This window comes from Talpa occidentalis, unplaced genomic scaffold, assembly GCF_014898055.3.
Source record: "Talpa occidentalis isolate TD23 unplaced genomic scaffold, MPIMG_talOcc4v2.1 talOcc4.8, whole genome shotgun sequence".
NCBI lineage: Eukaryota > Metazoa > Chordata > Mammalia > Eulipotyphla > Talpidae > Talpa > Talpa occidentalis.
Window position 1 is genome coordinate 24,000,293 of NW_023605194.1, and position 20,720 is coordinate 24,021,012.

The window sequence follows — 20,720 nt, forward strand, 5'->3', positions numbered from 1 at the left end:
AATTCATCCATAGTCCCACTTAAAAATAACTGTTAATCACTTTTGACAAACATCCTTTCAATTGATCAGATTAAATTCCTTGTTTTTGAATCAGTTAAATGTGCACAGTAAAAGGATACCTTGAAGTGATTTATGAATAAGCGAGGTCTTCGAGCCTCTCTATCCAAAAGATTGCTTTCACATTGCACCTTGCTGAGAGGAATAGTCGTAAATTTTGAGTCTTCCTAATTGCTAATACTGTAGCACATACCCAATCTCTAAGGTTGTATTTCTCAATATTTATTGGACACCATGGTTGTTAGGATTCCAAATATACTTTTTTTTCACAATGCCTTGTTTTTATTTTATTTCCCCTTTTATATTTTTAATATTGTTGTAGGGCTTTTTTTTTCCTGATCCACAAATATTCATAACAACTCATAGTGAATTATAACCTTTGCATTATAGAGTGAACTTTATTCCCCTTCTGATCTAATACTTTTGGGGACTGAATTCAGCCTTATCTGTTAAGAGCTTGCTGTTTGTTTTTTTAGCAATTTTATTCATTCTTCTATTTTCATTCTTTTAAGCCATACTATTATAGTTGTAGCTCTTTTGTGCAGTGTAGATTTAATATTTGCTTTGTGATTTAGTTTGAAATTCTCTTTACAGTTGGGTTTAATTTACATGTATTGATTTGATAGATTTGGTCCCAGTACTGTCATATTATTTTGTTGTACTTTCTATATATCTTTTAAAATATTTACTGTATAGACTGTTTTCTGTATCTCTTGATAAACAGAATAATGCATTGTATTTTTGTCCCCATAGTTACATTTATAATGCTGATAGTATACCATAAATTCTGTTTAGTCAGACTTTCCTTACCTGTGATTTCCTCCTATATTAATAGAATTATAGTTCATTTTCTTCTCTTTCACCCATCATCCAATTTTATCAATTCTATTCCCTTTATCTGTGTTGCTAAATATCCATATACCTCCGTTATTTGATCTGTTATTACAAAAAGCTTCCTGACTCCCATCTCCTCTTACAAACTTAGCCTGCACACTTGAAAGTATTCTTCCTAAAATCACTGTATCACAGCACAAGTCTTCAGCAGTATCTTTGATCCACAGAAATCTGTATTCTCGGGCCTCCCCGGTGGCGCAGCAGTTGAGCGCTAGGTTGCAAAGCTGCCCGCAGCCTCTGCAGCGCCGGTTCGATCCCCGGCTGCTCCCCGGCCACTGGAGGAGGGTCCCACATGGCGCGCAGACCTCTCCTGCCTCCCGCTGCTCCCCTCAGCAGTGTACTTCGGTCCTTCTGCCTGCTCTGCTCCCCGCTCTGGCTCTGGTGAATTCTCTCACCCTCCCGTGCTTCTGACTGTACCCAGTGCATGTATACAAACAAGCAAACAAATAAATAAATAAAACATGCCTCTATTAAAAAAAAAAAAAATCTGTATTCTCTTCCGTTTTCAAAATACCACAAACCAATGTCAATTTTTCCACTCAGCCTTATTTCGTCTATGACTTCTCAGTGAGTTTGTCCTCACTGTCTAAATGTTGAACAAAGTATAAAGGGAAGAATTTCAGTCAGATTAGTGCAGTCTGCGTTGTATCCTCAGGGATAAAGACGCTCCTGCATATTTACCTGGCCAGACTGAAGCTTTTCTAACTAACTCAAGGGCCAGATCCACAAAGGTTTGAGCTTCTGTGTCTCAGAAACTTGAAAGAATTGGAAAATACCTTAGAAATAACCAGTCTAATTATATCCAAGTACAAGGATTACTTTCCCTCCCAGTTCTGGTCTGAGTCAGGGGCCTTTTGGTAACTAGGAACTCAGGAACTCTCCCATATTATCTCAATCATGACATTCCGGAAAAAGAGCTATGAAAACAAGGATCTGTGGTTGCCAGGGTTGTGGATTTTGGTGGGTGATGGCACTTGGAGGGATGAGTAGGTAGAGCAGTTTTAGGACAAAATAATGGTGGATACATGCCACTACACATTTCTCTAAATCCATAGAATGTATAAGAATGAAGTATGTTATGAAACTATGGACTTTGGGTGACTATAATGTATTAACGTAGGTTCAACAGTTGTAAACCATAGGTACCATTCTGGGGAGAGGGAAGTTATTGGGGGAGATTGTGCATGTATGAGAGCAGGGGTACATGAGAAATAACCTTCCTGTCAATTTTGCTGTAAACTTGAAAAAAAAAGTCTTTAAAAAAAAGTTTTAGAAACATTTTAATAAAAAAAGAATGTAGCAGGGTAGCAGGTGTCCTTTCCATAGGAAACAGGAGCCTGGTTGTAATATTTTCAACTGACTATAATTGTTACTTTATTTCTTAATCTGTTTTAAATTTTAGAAGAAATATTAAACTGGGTTCTGGGCTTCCCATTTTAATTGCTTAATGTGTGCTACTCCTATCAAGCTAAATGTGAGCTGACTGAGATTAGGGAAGCGAATCTTACACTGTTTGTGGACAGTTGATGAATATAAACTTGTCACATGGGAGTCAGAATCTTCAGTGTAAAGCTACCTGCCCTGGTTCAAAATGTTTGCTGCCTCATCTTTTTCTTAAATTCAGCCTTGAAAAACACTATTAATGCACTGTATATTAATAGATGGTGCTATTACTCAACCTTGGCACTGTGACAGCAAGTGACCACAAACAGGACTCATTCAAAACACATACACACCCTTTTTAGGGGTATACATTCCTAAACCACACAAGCCCTGTTAAAATTTTACTCTTCAGAACAAATTTGATCTGCCAAACTTGAAGTAAATAGCAAGTGGTATTTACAATTCAACATAACGGACCATCATCACTCGCTCTTGACCGTTTCTTCCTCACACACACCCCTGACCATATGGCCCTACTTTTGAGATCAGACTTCAGATTTTCTGAAGCTTGCATTAATAATTAAAACCTGCAGTTGCTAATGTCCTAACAACTGATTTTAAGTTCAAAAGGCCAAAATCTGTGTCCTGTAAATTTCTGTGGGCTTTGATGCTCAGTATGGAATCATAAAGGACAAATGCTTCTGACTACTATGGTTATGGTCTATTTCTGGATGGCTTTTATTAAGTGTAATTATGATTTCAAGTCTGACTTCTACAAAAAATATACATCACATTTATATTTAAAACAAAACACACCAAAACCATTTTACTGAAAACTAGGTTTATTTTAAAATTAAGTGCATAGCACTCATCTAATTCCATTGGTGTAGACTTTAGCACCATACTTGCTATTTGCAATTAATGTCACAACACAGATACATTTTGGTTTGCAGTCTGTACTTGAGTAGTGTTTATTATTTAGTGGACTTTGGTAAAGCCCTTTATACATATCATTTCTCTCTTCACAGTACATATTTAATGATGGTCCGGTAATCTCAAAAACAAAAATCCAAAAACCTACTTTAAAGACTAATCAATAAATTAAACAAAATAAAACCCACACAGCTCCAACCCCCCCCCAAAAAAAAAAAAAACTAGTAGTTGAGTTGTATTTATACTGAAACCTAATGTTTTAAAAAATAGTTCTGGTTCTCGAACCACCCTATCCCACCCCACTCTGGGTATGCAGCAATCGCAACCAATTATTCATTTTATTCTACTCCCCCCCCCCCCAATTAATCCAGTGTTCTTTAGCTTTTTTAAATATAAATTGGGAAAATGTTAAGTTTTTTAAAAGGCATATTCTACAACAAGAATGACATTTAAACCAATCAATAAAAGCATCTGACAAGACATTAATACCATAGGCACCAGTTGTTGTTTCAAGTCGGGATACAGGTCCCATTATCTTACATTCATAGCATTACTGAGGTAGTTAGAATACTGAAAGATGGACTCCAGGTTACTGGGTTCTGAATGTGGAAGGTATGTTCTCTTTTGAACCCACTTTCTCCCAAATAATTCAAGTTTTCGTGAGGTAAGAACAAAATCCAATTAGCAGCCTTCTCTAAAGAAGTGATGATGCTTTCAGAAAACAATTTTCATGCTTGAAAACTGCCTTGAGTGTTCTTACCTGAGTGGTTTTTTGTTTTGTCTATCAGACTAGTAAGTCCACATCATGCACTAAGTACTCTAATTATAAAAGTCACAATTCTTTTAAGGAAAGGACATTCTCAATTCAAACTGGCAGAAGCCAGCCCTTCACACCCCACATTCATCCACTGGAGCCATCTGGATTGATCTATTGTGTTGAGTCCCCTCCCAAGGACAGCCATTGGCTTGATTACTGAGACTCCTGCTGCATACCCACATCTTATGAAGTTTTTCAATGCATATTGTGGCAGTCACATACCTGCCAAGCAGTTTTCCCTTCTATTCAAGTGCTATCTTTAAAAAAACACAAAAAAGACACACCTTACTAATTTTTAAATCAGAAAGTTTCCCCTTCACCAAATCTCTTCTCCCACAGATAAGAGCACAATGTATACAGTTTATTACAATGATTTTTTTCTTTTTAAAGTTTATTTCCCCCAAACTCTTTACCCCCACATTGCCCTTTTTCTCATGTTCACTCAATACCAGCATGATGAAATATCAGCATGATTGGCCCCAGGGCAGTTCTGGGGCCAATCCAATAAAAGTGGTTACTGAAATTTAGTAATCAGAGCCTTTGCCTGCTTACAATGACTAGGTGGATTCAAAGGTTGGTTATAAAACCTGTCTTCCACATATCAAAGTGCTGCTCTAGCACAACCTGAGAACTACCATGGCCACACTCCACTCCAAAATAAGCCTACAGAACTTTATTCTAGTATTGACATTTTACAGTTAGCTATGCCTCCCCTTGCAAAAACTTTTTTAGAGTAATATCTAATCTCAGTGTAAATCACTCATTGCACTGAGGAATTAAAAAACCTATTTATGCGGTACGAACGATAGGAACCACCATGTCTTCAGTCTAAGCTGCAGTTATGTTATCATTTGAAAACACAGCCTAGCAGGAGTATTTTAACCAATGTTATAAAGGTAGTTCATATTATAACATCCCCAAAGCATGTTGCATTAGTTAAGTGTTTCCAAGTAGTACAAATTCCCTGAGTTAAATGTGTTTTAATTCTGAAGATCTGAGGTTGATTACTTAGGGAAAAAAAGATTTATGACCATGATTTTAAGCAATCTAGTCCCCAATTTTAGTACATAAATCGAGATGCCTACAGTATGTGTGATAAGAAGTTATAGAATCATTTAAAAGAAATTTTTTATGCAAAAATTGGAATAGCATAGTAATTCATTAGTTTAAACTTGGTCAAAAGTTCATTTGTAAATCAAAAATATAACTCAAACTGCAGAATAAAAAAAGGACTTCCTCAAAAATTAATACTGTAACTTTCCTTCATAAAAAGACTATTTGGCAAGTCTACAGATTAAACATTAGTCTCTGACATACATAAGCCAACGTTAGGCCCAAAGCCCACCACAGGTCAGATCTCAAAATGGCGAACTGAAGTCTGTCCAAATTTTCTGTGTGTACTGATTATTTCTGAAATACTTGGACCATCAGTCAGGGCTTGAAAATTTTTGTCATCTATGGACTTGTGACAGGATTTGACAGATACACTGTAGAAATGTTTGCAGTGTTTGCTTAGTCCTCCCAGATATTCATGGTGCTTTGAAAGGGCTATTTAATCTTCCTGGTCTTGGTACCTGAAGAGTTCTGAAGTCATTTTTATCCCTTTCTTTTTGAAGAGAAGTTTACAAAAAGTTTTCCCCAGAGCGTCAAGTCACAAAACAGTCTGGGTTAGGTATTACCTTCACATGTAATCACCTCTCAAAGCATGGAGTAATGCAAGGGTAATGTTCATTTATCTGATAACTCCGGTTATAAGAAACATTCAGACAGGGTTTAACCTCTACTGGTATCGCCAATGACATCCCAACACCAGTCTGGACGTGGCCAAGGCCCTGAACGCTAGTTTGGAAGCCAGCAGGACATGTCTGTAGTGTGTAAGATGAGGTGTGTGTGGTAGATACAATCTGCTGACAGCTTTGTTGTTCTGATACAGGATGGCGATACTGCAGTGAGGTCTGATGTGTCTGATGGAGATACTGAGGTTGCTGAAAGTGAACTGGCCGAGAGGGCTGGGACGCTGTCTGGAACACACTTAGTTGTGCTGGTTGAGGCCCTGCCTGTCCTCTCTGTTTGTTAGCTTCTTTTACATCATTATCATGAGCGCTGCAAGATGAAGAGAAAGGAAACTGTTAATGTTACTTGGGAGGAATTTTCAAGAAACTTATGCATCATCCCCAATTCCTTAACAGCTAATTCCATGCTCTGGTCCACTGCCTAGGTAGCAGTCACGCGACCGTAATTTCAGCAACAATGAGATATCTTAATCCTTTTACATGCTCCTTCACTTGGCAAAAACCTTGGAACCTGGCTGCTGGTAGCTTTGAGGGCTATTTCCAGCTTACGAGATATGTCTGCAATAAGCATTTAAGTGCAATTGCTAGTTTAGTGATAGCCTTGTCCCCAGAATTCAAAGATGTGGAAATGGGGAATGCAACAGACTTGCCTGGACTGACTGCAGAGTTATGGGCTCAAAGACATACAAGCTTTGCTTCTTTCCCTGTCGTGAACCCAGGATCATACCAGCAATGACAACCTCGAACTGAACTGTAGCCCCAAAGGGTTTCCATTCCAGAGAACAACTCTGGCTGTTTGCTCATGGCAGCAAGCAGCTGTGAGAATAAGCATCCTATAAGCACTGTGCCTTTGAGAAGTTTTTAGGGTCCCTTTACATGAGAAAAATACTAATGACAAATTAAAAACAAAAGAACAAAAGGCTTACATCAATAGCCGTTCAATGCACTGCACTAAGAAATCCCAGGAGTAAGCAGTAAGACGATGCAGTCTTGTAGGCCACGTTGGAGAAAGACGAAGAATAATTCTTGAAGAAGCCACACATGCAGCAGCTACTAAAGAAGGTGCATAATTTAGAAAGGCATAATCTGTGGAGACATCAAAAATGAACTTAAGCAACAGAATACACAAGTCACAAGCTCACAAGCCACTTACTGGGATCCACAACGACTCACCTTGTAATGATACTTCCAGGAAGTAATCTGCATACTTGGCCATATAGAGTTTAGTTTTTTCCAAGCAAATCATTGGCCAGCCATCATGAAGATCTGTTTCATGTACTGCTTCAGAGAGATAATACTCGATGAAATGAGCAGCTGTTGGAAGGCAGAGGTTCCACTGAAAGGTTTCTAACAGTAATAGTTCCATATGTAGCAAATTTTGCTTTGTTAACACTAGATTCATGTTTGTCATACAACCCAGGCTGTTAAGCTGCTCCAGCTTAGGCACACTATCTTCTTTTTCTTCAAATTTACCTTACAAGAAAAGAAAGGGGCAGGAGGAGAATGTTAGGTACATGATCATTATAGGTCTAGTCAGTTAAATGGGACTTGCTGCCTCACTACAAAGATTTGGATCTGAACACTTGCTTTCTCCTACCCTGGGCAGATACACTTGGTGCCAGAACACTGTGGTTCCCATATTCACATTTCCCTCAGTACCTTCTTCCCCACTCTTTGCCCTTCCTTAAAAAAAGTGGAACATTTAAGCATTTCATCTGTGTCCCGATGTGTAACAAAAACAGTTGTAAGTGCCAATGGAAAAACCCTCTTAAATCTCACCAGCTGTATCTTTTCAGGATATCTTTTGGGGAATAAGTGGAAGACACATTTATTTAGAAGAATTTAATATAAAGAATTTAATGTCATAGGGCCTCCCTGGTGGCACCCTAAGCCCTGAGGGGTTGTCTCAGCACTATGAAGCTGTCCGCAGCCTCTGCAGCTCAGTTCGATCCCTGGCCAGGGAGCTGACCCACACTGCGCAGCAAACCTCTCCTGTCTCGCCCGCTGCTCCCCTCAGCAGTGTGTTTCAGTCAATCCGCCTGTTCTGTTCCCCACTGTTTCCTCTCATCCCCAGCATGTCTGGCCTGTACCCCAGTTCTTGTATGCATAAATAAATAAATATTAAAAAAAAGAATTTAATGTTATAGAGTTATAAGAGTTAAGCTTCAAATGTGTAATCTTGGCATATTTCAGTACACTATCAATTCCAGAGAAACAGATTGGGGGCTGGGGTGGGAGGGAAAGTAGGTGAATACCTAACATAAACGTTTGCATTCCACAAAAAGATCTCTCCTCTTCTGAATTCAAGACAAAAAACCTACATAAGTCTGTTACAGAACAAAACAAAATGAGGGGCGTATACTTTATATCTCCTTACTCAAAGCAAAATAGGAAAAAGATCATTTTATGGTTGAATTTCATTATTCAAAAGCTTTAACTTCTTTTCAGGAAATAGTCATCCATATATGCATGGCTGAAGAATAAAATTTCCTCTTCAGCCTCAGATTAAATTTCTACAGGTTATATACTATCTTACATGTTACTTTCCAAAAGCATTTTATCGTACATAAAATTTTCATAGCTGGTATCTCTAGAACTGATATCTAGAGAAAACTCACTAACCACCAAGTACTATGATGATTTTCCAGATGTAGCACTAGAACCAAGGACTTATATTCAGATCTTTGTGGGTCTTTGTCCCATGGTAGCCCACAGAAAAAGAGAAATTATAACTAAAGCTCCTCCCACCACCAATATTATGTTCTATTTTATATCAAGGCTTAAAGCAGTCATATCAGTTAGTACAGTTTTCTCACAAAAGGTTTAATACAAACTTGTTCAAAATTTTAAAATGTTACAATTTAAAAACAATTTAAAAACAAAATAAACTCGATTCTGACAACAGAATAGTGGTTACCTAAGGTGGATCAGGGTGATAACAGGTAGATAAAACCAGTATAGGGACCAAGTGGTAGATGGAACTAGAGTTTTGGTGGTGATCACAATGTAGCACATACAGGTGTTGAAATAAAAAGCTATTAACCTGAAACTTATACAGTGTTATAAGCCAAAATTACCTCAATAAAAAATATAATAAAAATAATAGGAGAAGAGCCAGAAATACTGCCAGAGCAGGAGAAATCAAGTGAGTTTCCTTGTGAAGTTTCTCTTCCAGAATGTACCATTTATACCAGATGTTTAAGTTCATAATGCACTCCTGACTATCTTGGTCTTTGCTTAGGACAGGGGAATTAGGGTATAAGGTTTTGTCTTCTAAGCTCATGACTTCTAAAAGTCTAAGCCCAAAGAAGCTTAGCATTTCTTTCTGCTCTAGAAATTTTGACCTTCTTTAGATTCAAACCCTTCTTAATTAAATGTTATTACAGGGAAGTAGTTGATCCATTTAAAAAAATCCAAAGAACAAAAAACTTTACATAAGCCTTTCCTTAATACAAATCACAAAAACACGAATTTCACAAATTTTGTGACCAGCAGCTGAAAGCACTAAACAGTCTTTAGGATAGTCATCCAGCATCCAGTCCTCACTGCATAAAGATAGAGGCGAGGCATCCACTGTTTTCAGTATGACAGAGTAGAATTCTACGTAAGGAGAATGACCTAGGAATGTCCAATCCCTCTGAATGAATCATTAAGGATTTCAAAATGCCCTGACATTTGTGTAGCAGCAGCAATAGGGCAGCGTACTTCAAAGGAATATTGTAAAAATTAATGAGTTTATTTATACTATGCTTGAAATTTTTCTGAAGAAATTAACACACCATAATTCACTGTTTAGTTGAAGGGTCAAGAATGTTTCATATTACCCCCTCAAAACTTTCAACACTGAAAATTCTCTATGACCCATTTTGCAGCTCAAATAATTTGAGCCAAAATAAAAATGGAAGCCAAAAGTAAGACATATTTTAATTCCTAGATCTGTACTTATAGACCAAAGCATTACGCTGGGTTATGGGGATGACTACCAGAATAGTCAAAAGTTTTGTTATTAAATATCTATGGGGTTTCTATGTTTATGAAGTACTTGGCTATTACAAATATGAAAGACTTTGTATCTTGATTGGCAGTTAAAAATAACTCGCACAGTATATAAATAACTATACTTGGCATTTAAATCAGGATTAAGTTTTCTAGAACTTTTCATTATATAGTGATAGAAACACTCATATGAATACTGAAGCATTTCAAAATGTGTGACAACATCAGTGAGTTACCTGTATATCTATACTTTGTGTTGAAAGCTCTATGTGTGGTTATTTTATATTTATGGACAATTCCACATACAGATCATAAAGATCAGTTTCTTCAATTGAAAGGAAATACCAGAAGCCATGTGATTATATTGATAAAGGCCCCAAAGAGGAAATGAGGGTACAGGAAATTCACATCTACTCGCCATAAAATAAAGAAAATATCAGGTTGCCTTTCCTTTATAGGAAATGTCCATATCAGTCATGGAAACCAGCACATTTTCAGAGCCAGCAGAGAATGGCAGATATCTGGTAGTAGGGCATGGATCAGAAGTCACTGTGAGCTCTGCCAAAACACATCCTATTCTTTAATTAGTATGTAGGGGAAAAGTCATCTTCAATATATACTAAGAATGCTCACAAACTTGTAAGACTATTAAACAGAAAAAAATTGGTAAAGAACAAGAAGGCAATTCATAGGGAAAAAAAGTTCTATTCTCATTAAAATCGAGATGTAAATAAAATCAACTGTGAAATACAATTTTTCACCTCTCAGTAAAGTAAAAAGCTTTGTGAACCACTCAAAGAGAAAGCAGTGTCAAATTGTTACTATTAGCTCAATCTCACTTTTGGCTTCATTTTGACTCCAAGATCATGTCTTAATTACACAAGACAGCCAGCAAATTATCAAAAGCTTCATCTCCAAGACTGCTTTCCATGTGCTCTACAAGTTCAATGCTGATGACAGAAGCCAAGAGAAACCAGTGTATACACGTAAAAGACTTGGAATTTGAAAATTTCCCAGGATAAATCAATCTATTCTAGAATCAGACAGAAACATTCAGGGCTAGGAAGCTAGACTAAGGATTATACAGTTTATGAAGGAATTACATAACGTTTGTTTCAATTTTCTACTGTGTTTTTTTAATTTACCCTATTTGATCCTCAAAAAAAACCCCTCTAAGTGTCTTAAGTAATGTGAGACTTAAGCACTGTTGAAATTCATACTGCTGTAGAATCAAACCTAGATCAATCATTATCATCCCCACTCTAAACACTACTCTTTAATCAGAGACTATGTAGACCCTTTCTTCCTACCCCCACTAGTGTACACACTGTGTACACCAGCTAGAAATGCACTAGTATCTGGAACTGAGAAGCTGTGCTGTCTTTGGCCAAACTACTTATAGCCTCTCAACTTATTTTTATAAGTGGAATCCAACTGTCACTTGGTCCCATTAGCTATAAACTGTTCTCCACTTTTATACAACAGGCTGTCATCCCAAAACAGGAAGCAGCTGGAAGAGGGGGACACACCAAGTTCAATCATTCCCTGATGATAGGATTATTTGAATATGGCTTATGGTAACTAATCTGGAGAGATACCACTGGTATCCAAACATAAGATAAACATGCAAGAAACACTAGAATGGAATCCACAAATATAAAACATCAGATACTGACAGCAGGCTATCAGTTCACTACTGTTGCAATATAGTTAACACACTGGAGAAGAGATTATTGAGGCTACTAAGGGCCAGTCTCTGGGATTCCTGACCCTAGCAGAGAACTGATAGTTTGAATTCTTTTGACAACTGCCTACTGAGAGAGGGACTGAGATTCTGGGGATAGTTATCTTATAATTCCCCACTCTCCAGTGAAAAAGGAAGATTACAAAAGTAAGTCTTCTCAAGAAGGAAAGGTAGAAGGTGTCAGTAGAACAGGCAGAGGAGGAGGAGTTATTTGATGGCCATGTAATAGATGATAAATTTTATTTGAACCACAGCAAATACAGAACCTAGTCTAGTTCCTGGGAAATGAGCCAAAAGTAACAACATATCCCCCCATAGATTAAATCAAACAATCTTCAATAAAATAAATTGATCATGATCTTAAACCAACAGTAACACATAATTTAAAAACAAGAACTGAAAATTCCATTCCAACCAGCCTAAGATGGTACACAAAGTATCCTCTCCCCAAATTGTGGAAAGTGCAGGAATGTGGCTCTAATGTGTATTATTTAACTACACTCCTGGGTGAACTTTGGTAGTAACATGTAATTTCTGAATATCTAGTTTAGTAACTCCTCGTTCATTTAAAAACTTAACTAGTGAGTGGCAAGCTCTAATCACAAATATGTCAGCCTGAACTCACTATCCATTCATAACTTCAGTCTACCAAGGCTCACCCCACACAAGACTCAGAGGCATAGAGCAGGTGGTAAAAGGGCAGTGATGGCCACATCAGGTAAAAGGTCACTTTTCATTAATGATCCCAAACTTTTAATATAACCAACCTTGCATGTCTCATTTCTAGTGTCTGAGTCTGTAATAAACTAATATTCTGTAGGATAACAAGAAGTCCTCTTATCTGTGGATTCTTAAACATCCAACTTGACAAGTCTGGGTTTTTCCAATCCAATGCAAACTATTATATCATAAAAGGTTTCACAGCCAGTGATAAAACATATACAGACTTATACATGTGACTGCTTATGAGGATGAAACCTTTATTAAAGGTTAAATTAAAGGTTAATTATAAATGTACAAGTATTACCTGTCTAGGTTTCGGGGAATGAGGGAAATAGAAGCAGATAAGATGTGTCTGGATCTTAGAGGACAACAGACTAAAGGAAAAGTATAGATATTTAGGAAATGACTAGCATTCTCATAAAAATTAGGTTTATAGTACAGTAGGTAGGGTTGGCAGATAAGACTAGAAAGAGAGCTAGGTCAAGATGAAAGTTCTGAATTATATATATAATTATAATAAGGAATTTCCATCTTAATCCATTGGCAGTGGAAAGTTATCACTAAGGTGATGTCTTATTTTGCATTCAGCACGGTCCACAAGCAATTCGAAATAACTTACAAAATACCTTCAGGGAGACAAAATCAGTTGCTGAAGTCATCAGATCGAAAAATAAGGGAAGGAAAAGAAAATCTTAGGAGAGATTAGGACTGGAAATAATACCACACAGACCTGTGTTTGGTTATAGGTTTATTACAGTCAAAGCACAAATTCACAAAGTCTAGTGGCAGAGTATAGGGGGACTGCTTCTTTCAAAGCAGCCAATCGGATTCCAAACACTCAAGTGGGAGTTAAAAATGAAGGCAGTCTATATTTCTACACACTACTTTGAAGTAGTAATGAAGTAGAATAATATTCTATTATAATGGCATGGATGATATAAAAAGTACACAATGAACTCAACTTCGGCATCAAATATAATCTTTTCACATTACGAAAAGAAGGAAAATTCAATTTCAATCCCTTAACTTACCCTCTTTCTGTTCAGTCAAGGAACTAACAATGAAATGAGTTACATGAAGACATCAAGAGAAAGAGGCACCAAGAGGCCAAACAGTACACTCTGCATTTAGTAACAAGTATTGTTATTTCAGATTCCACTTTGCAATCTACTACACAGTTGTGCCTAATCCATAAGCAAAGGTGTCATGTTTGCACCAGCTGCATGTGAACCTTTAGATTATTACGCCAACTCATTATGTCATTGGTAGAAAAGTAATCTGACAATATACAAGTCTGGTACATTTTAGACTTTCTCAATCTTAGCTCCATTACATTTTGAGTCAGGTAATTCTTTGTTGTGAGAGGCTGTCTTGTGCATTGCAGGATGTTTAGCAGCATCCCAGGCTTCTACGAACTAGATGCTAATGGCATCCTCTCAGGTTGTGATGATAATGAAAACTGTCTTCATACATTGCCAAGTGTCCCCTGTTGGGCAAAACTGCTCTTAGTTGAGAACTATTGCTTTTAAGACAATGTTTCTTCATTGGAAAGGCAGATTAGAATTGCCTGTGGAACTTAAAAAAGTCAAAAAACCCCAGATCCTCTGAAGTAGATCCTGGGTCAATAAATCTGGAGTGGCATACATCAGAATATTCTGGATGTAGGGTTAGGCATAAATGTTTTTAAAAGACTCCCAAAGTAATTTTTAAATGTCTAGTTAAGAATTATTGTGCCAGAAGCACATTCAGCATAAGCTTGATACTAGTAAACTGGAATGAATGGAACCCGGTTTCTACATAAACTTGTTTTAATATAAATGATGGAAATTTCTAGTCAATCAAATTCATACTTACTTGCTAGAAGCAGACAGGAAAGTGCAACTAAATGCAGCTGCTGGATAGAGATGTCATAGCGATCCATAAACAGGTCCAGCAAATATACAGCAAGATGTCGGGCAGAAGGGCAGAGTGTGAAGCGATTGCTCACAATAGCAATCAGGTCAGCAAAATACCTTCTCAGACTGAGTTGAGGGGACTGGCCTTTGTAGGAAGGTAACTTTAGCTCCTAAAGCAAAAGGAATAATATTTAGTCTAACACAGGATATAGGATAAATACCCTCACAAGGACGCAAAGACAAGTTTTCCCCCAATATGTTAATGCTGCACACCCCTAAAAAACACTTTTCTTGAAACATAAGTGAAACAGTGGGCAAGAATGGCATTTAATAAAGTGTTTAAAAAAAAGGATAATGAAGGGCATTTAAAATTTAAGATCACTTTTTCTTGTTCTTAACCACCTGACATGACTAATTATAGGTATTTTTAGCATTATGGAATGGATGTTCTAGCAAGAGACCGTTTTAATAGGGCAATGCTATTTTTCCCTTATCAAAATATCAACCATGCCTCCTATACCCCAACACACCCACACACAAACACACGCCACGTTCCTACTGTGTTGCATATTATACTATACTTGTGGGGAAGACGAGTATATATCTGCTACTATCTTCTAATCATGTTTCCCTTTCAGCAGTTGCACTATCTCTCCCTCCAGTTGCCATCATAGATTCATACACCTAAATTTTTCCCCATCATTGTTCAATCTCAGAACTATACCATATGAACTTGTTTTTTAAAAATCTGAAATTTTCTATACTACTAAGGCAATTCCATAGATGGAAAGGGTCTACATTCATTTTATGAGATGAGTATAATGCAAATACTAAGGTATCACAGTACAAGAAAATAACATGAATATGACCCCGGAAGCAAAGGCAAAAAAAAAAAAAGACAAATAGACAATCAGACTTCATCAAAATCTTGTTTACTGGTGTGAATGTAAAATTGTGCAATAACTGTGAATAGCAATATTAAAACTCCTAAAAAAATTTAAACATAGTATTACCATATGATCCATTGATTCTACTTTTTGGTATAGATCAAAAAGAATCGAAAGGGCTTAGGCAGATATTTGTACATCTCTATCCACTGCAACATTATTCACAATAGCCAAAAAGTGAGGGGGTGGGAGAAGGGGACTGCAACTAACACAATTATCCACCAGTGGATGAATAAACACAACATGGTATACATCTACAATGGAATACTATTCAGCCTTGAAAAGGAATGAACATCTGAATTATGCAACAACATGGATGAATGTTGAGAACATTATGCTAAGTGAAATAAGCCAGACACAAGAGACAAATATTACATCATTCTATTTATATGTGACACCTAAAGCAGAAAGTTACAGAGACAGACAGTATAATTGTGGTTAGCACAGACTGGGAGGCAGGGGGAATGTGCAGTTATTGTTTATTAAGTATGGCATTTCAGTTTTGGCAGATAAAGTTATAAAGATGGATAGTGGTGATGGTAGTAGCACTATGTGACTACAACTTATATCACTGGAGAGTATACTGAAAAATGGTTAAAATGACAAATTTTGTGTTGTGCATATTTTTCAACAAAACACACACTAAAAAGGAAGTTAAATGTCAGACTAATTTAATGAAGTACTAACATTTAGATAAAGTATTTGTCAATGTAATTTGGTAACATACAAAGAATATACCATTAATTGCTGTACTAGGAAGGCAAAGATGGTTTGATATTAGGAAATCCATTAATATAAGTCACAATAAAAATGCACATAAAATACACCCAACCCATCTTCATACATGCCAAAATAGCATCTGAGCAAGAAGATCCTTCAATGAAGGAGGAACGCTAAAAGATCTGAATTGTAAGAGCTAGCATCTTACATGGAGGTGAACAACAGCATTCTAGTGCTACAATCACAATATTATTTAACATTATTCTGTGGCTACTAATCAATTGAAATAGAAAAGGAAATACAATGTTCTAATTATTAGAAATGAAGACTCAAAAAATTACTTTTAAGAACAAAATAAAAAAAAAAGAACAAAATAATTTTTTAGATCATAGAATTTGCATATAGAAAAACCAAGGAAATCAAGAGAAAAAAATAGGTGGTAATAATTCAGTAAGATGGCTTGTTACAAAATTAATGTGAAAAAAAATCAGCAGTTTTCTGTATATTAATACTAGTTAGAAAACAGATTTCACATACACTAATAAAAAATTAAAATACTAGAAATAACCTTATATTTGCCTAACTACATGATTTTTTTTTGTAATTCCAAAGAAGTTATGAAAGAGAAAACACAGAAAGACATTCCTTTTTCTTGGATAGCAGAACCTATTTAGTAACAACAGCATTTCAAATCAGGGGAGAATGGATGAATTTAATACATTTTTCAAAACACAGGACAAATTAGAGAACGCTTAGAAATCAATAAGAAAAAAGAAACCAGTAGGTACATACGATTCACTGGGAAAGTTAAAGAGGGTTAAGAAATATAAAAAGATGTTTTTCTCAATCAAAACTAAGGAATCTCACTGTTTTTCACTTACCACATTAGATTTTATTAATTTTTGTTTATGCTGTTAAGAGTAGAAATAGGAATTCCTCTGTATTATTGGCCAAGTTGACAGCTGATATACTCTATTTTAGAGAGCAATTATGCAATATATATTTTTAAAGATAGCCTTTAACCTAGCAATCCTAGACCTATGAATTTACCATATATCTAAGGAGGTCCTTTGCAATAATACTGTTTTTAATAGCAAAACAGTGGAATAAAAAAGTCTAATGTCCAACAACCTGATGGATCTCTAGAAAATTATGCTGAGTAATAATCAATCCTAAAAGGTCATATACTAAGAATACATTTAACATTCTTGACATGATTAAAGTTATAGAAATAAAGAAAAGATTAGTGGTTGCCAGGATGTTGGGGGTAGGAGGAACATGAAGGGTGGAGGGAAGAGGGCATGAGTATAAAAAGGCAGCATAAAGCGATTCCGTACTGACAGAAAATATTTTGTACTGTAGTGTCCAAATAGTAACTTCCAAAGGAAGGTCTCAATTCAGATGCTCTGAATTGTATCATATTAAACCCAAAAGGCAGGAATCATGTTTGTCTCATTCATTGTTATCACGGTAACACCTGGTGTAGCATCCTTTAAAAAAAAAAAAAAGATTTACGTATTCATACAAGAACTGGGGTACAGGCCACAGATGCAGGAGGGCGAGAGGATTCACCAGAGAGAGAGGGGGAGCAGAACAGGCAGATCAACTGAAATACACAGCTGAGGGGAACAGCAGGCGAGCCAGAAGAGGTCTGCCGCGCCATGTGGGTATCTCCCTGGCCGGCCAGGGATCAAAGAGGTGCTGCAGAGGCTGCGGACAGCTTCACAGCACTGCGCTCAACCCCCTGTGCCACCAGGGAGGCCCTGGGATAGCATCCTGTAGGCACTTATATATGTTGAATAGGTAAGGATATGACAATCAAACTAAATCACTTAATAGCCTGGAATTGACATTTTCAATCAGAAAAGCTCATTTTAACTTTCCTTGATTTCAATGTACTATCAACAATGGTATCTTCAGTTCTACATGTTTACATTTTACTGATTAACAAGTCTTTATAAAGTGTGGCCATATTGTCAGGTTACAAAAAATGTGGCTTACACAATGCTTAAAGATAAAATAAAGACAACGCAGCATGCCACAGGTGGCCCAAGATAAATTTTCAATGATGTTACTTCAGATCCAGTGCTATCTCATATTCAGAGTTTGCCCTAACAGTTTTGTCTTACCCCTTGGTTCCTCTTTGGAGTCTAATATACAAAAGCATTCTACACTAGCTGGAAAAATAATTATGTGCTTCCAACCTCAACAACAAAATTAATTCAGGTAATCACACAGAATTAAAATTACACATAAAATATAAGGATCGGAAACCATGAAATCAGCGAAAAAAATCTTTGAAGCCTATGTTTTCAATATTTGTCCATGTATTTAAAATAAAATATATATATCACTAATATCAAATAATTACTATATTATAACGGGTAAAGCGTTGACACTTAGAAAAGAACACTTAAAACTAATAGATGACATCTTTCAGGCAAAAAAATATATCAAAGGGATCTGGACAATTTCAAAGTGGAAATCCCGCAACTCTTAAAATTCCAGAGAACCATTCAATAGTTGAGATCTTTCTGTGGTAAAATGACACATATTTAGTGTGTCTCAGAGGCTGACTGTCAGAATTAATAAGAAATCTGGAACCTTAGAAAAGGGGACCATGTAACAATTTGTTAGAATTAGGTTTTCTAATCTAACCTGTTTTTTTTTTTTAAATCAAAATACAAGTTTACTATCATCCAAGGATCTCTCAACTGTAAGAATCAGTATCCTTTTTATTAAAGAGTTAGATGTTTTGCTCCTCTCATTTTCTATACATAAAAAAGGTTGTTCAAATCCAGGGGAAACTGAGTCAAGTTAGAGCTAATTATGCAAATGGTCTCTCTTTTGGTCATCAAAGATGTAGATTAAACTCCAAAAGCTGAGATGTGACATAAAACAAAAAATAGTTATTTAAGAGCAAGACTGAATTGTGTCAGAAAAGTGTATTTCTGTCCCTCCCCCCACCCCATATCTATTAAGAATACTTGGGTCTACCTTCTTCTGCCTTTGATGTTAGCTGGAAGGAGCAGCTAACTCCTTCTACCTCCAGGCTTTCTGAACAGCCCCAAAACATGGTGTCTCCAGGATAGAGTAATAATAGTTATCATTTCTTTAATGCTTACTATATGTAAATGCTGTTCAAGTATTAACTATCTTAATTTTCACTATTGCCTCAAGGCAATTCGATTATTACTCATTTTACAGATGAGAAAACTGGAAAGCAAAAAATTATGTAACTTGTCCACGGCCTAACAGCAAGTTATTAGAAAGACTGGGAAATGATTTATGTACAAATGTGGCACAACAAACAGCTGCATGCAACAGCCACTGCAGCACAAGAGAGGCTGTTCTGCCCATTAAAAAGTCAAGGTGCAATCTTTTTAAGTAAAAGATCAAATCCATGTTCCAACTTGAAACAAGACTATCAAAATGTCCCTCGAGACCTTCCTTCTCCCACCGACCACGCCCCTCCCCCATTTAAATTGCAGATTCTTCTGATGCTTCCTAGGAAGAAGCCAAGAAATTAATTAACCTTGAACAAACAAGCAAAGTCGTCTTTTCTGGCCTGGAAGCTACTGGTCAAACCTGACCTGACTTCCCAAGGGGGTGAGTTGCATACTAAATGGTGCAAGACACTGAATGGCAAGGTCGGGCATCAGTTACCTTGTACCGAAGCGCTTGGTGAATGTCGGCAGCCAGCTGTCCCCGCCACCACTGCCCCTCCAGCTCCATGGGACCCCGCGGCACGCCCGGCCAGACGCGGCAACTCGAGTCTGTAAGACACACCCCAGAAGCGGTCACGGCCAGCCGTCGCCAGGGGACCCCCGGCGGGGGTGTGACCGCGGGCCTCCTCGGGAGGCTGCTCACCGCACCCCACTCGGCCTACAGCCGGCGCCCATCGAAACCACCCCCTAGCGCCCCACGGAGGGACAAGCCGCCCAGCGAGGAGGCTGGCTGCCTCCGAGAACTACCCGACTGTGCGCCGCGCAAAAGGGGGCTCCTCCGACCCGAGCTCCCCAGGCGCGGACCCAGGTGCGGGTTCGGAAGAGCGGGCGGGTGGGGCGGAGTCCCGGGTTCGAATCCTCCCGCCGGCCCTGCGGAGCCGCGACTTGACACCCGCGCTCGCGGAGAAGCCCGGCGGCGAACGCCCGCGGCGGGGAGTCCCCGGGCAGACGAGCCCCGCTCCTCCGGGACTCTCCGCGGCCCGGCCCGGCGCGCACCCAGGCCGCCCCCAGGAGCGCACGGGACCGCGCGGCCCCAGAAAAGCGAACAAAAGGCCGGGCGGGTCCGTGCCCCGCGCCCAGCCCAGGCCTGGCAGCCCCCGCGGCGGCGGCCTCCCTTACCCGGACCCGCGGCCTCACAGCCCCAGCCCCGCCGGCGCGCGCGGGACGCCGGCCCCGCTCATGCTGCGGACAGTCGGCCGCCAAGCGCCGGCCTCAGCTCCGGCCCAGCGCCGGGGCGCTCGCGCCGCCCATTGTTAAAGGACCGGCAGGCGCTCCGCGTACAAAGCCAGCGCCGGGCACATGCGGCCCCGCCGCCGCCAATCTCGTCTCGCGATACAGCGGGGTCAGCGCCGCCGTCCAATCCGCGGCCGGGCCGGGCCCAGGTGCAGCGCCCGGCGGCGGCGCGGCGGCCCCGGCCCGGCCCGAGCGGCGGCCCCGGCGGCGTCCTGCGCTGCGCGGGGCCCCTGAGCCCCGCCGGCGCCCGCCGCGAGACCGGCCCGCGGAGCTGCGGAGAAGGGAGGGAGCGCGGGAGAAACGATAACGTCGCTCCCCCGGCGGCCAACCCGGTCACGCCGCTCACCTGCTGCGCACC

General features: G+C 38.9%; 1 protein-coding gene across 2 annotated transcripts; it reads right to left on the bottom strand.

Annotated features, from left to right (window-relative positions):
* Nucleotides 1–3,472: 3,472 nt before the first annotated feature.
* On the bottom strand, nucleotides 3,473–20,384 carry CCNJ (cyclin J). 2 transcript variants are annotated; one of them, XM_037496194.2, is made up of 6 exons: nucleotides 20,249–20,384; nucleotides 19,569–19,678; nucleotides 14,195–14,405; nucleotides 7,051–7,350; nucleotides 6,804–6,963; nucleotides 3,473–6,187 (listed from the first exon to the last, which is right to left on the bottom strand). In XM_037496194.2, exons 2-6 carry the CDS (start codon nucleotides 19,635–19,637, stop codon nucleotides 5,776–5,778), a joined length of 1,152 nt encoding a protein of 383 aa, XP_037352091.1. In that variant the 5' UTR covers nucleotides 19,638–19,678; nucleotides 20,249–20,384; the 3' UTR covers nucleotides 3,473–5,775. The 2 variants fall into 2 exon arrangements, with proteins under 2 accessions (XP_037352091.1, XP_054546081.1); XM_054690106.1 differs by having other exon boundaries at nucleotides 6,804–6,927; nucleotides 20,249–20,265.
* Nucleotides 20,385–20,720: the final 336 nt, after the last annotated feature.

Excerpts from the sequence above, each read along its gene's own strand:
- CCNJ (XM_037496194.2), bottom strand. The coding sequence starts at position 19,637 with ATGGAGCTGGAGGGGCAGTGGTGGCGGGGACAGCTGGCTGCCGACATT. Across the intron at positions 7,351-14,194 it reads TTCCTGTCTGCTTCTAGCAA|GTAAATTTGAAGAAAAAGAA; the intron begins GTAAGTATGAAT and ends TTTTCTTGTAAG. Across the intron at positions 6,964-7,050 it reads CCTGGAAGTATCATTACAAG|ATTATGCCTTTCTAAATTAT; the intron begins GTGAGTCGTTGT and ends ATGTCTCCACAG.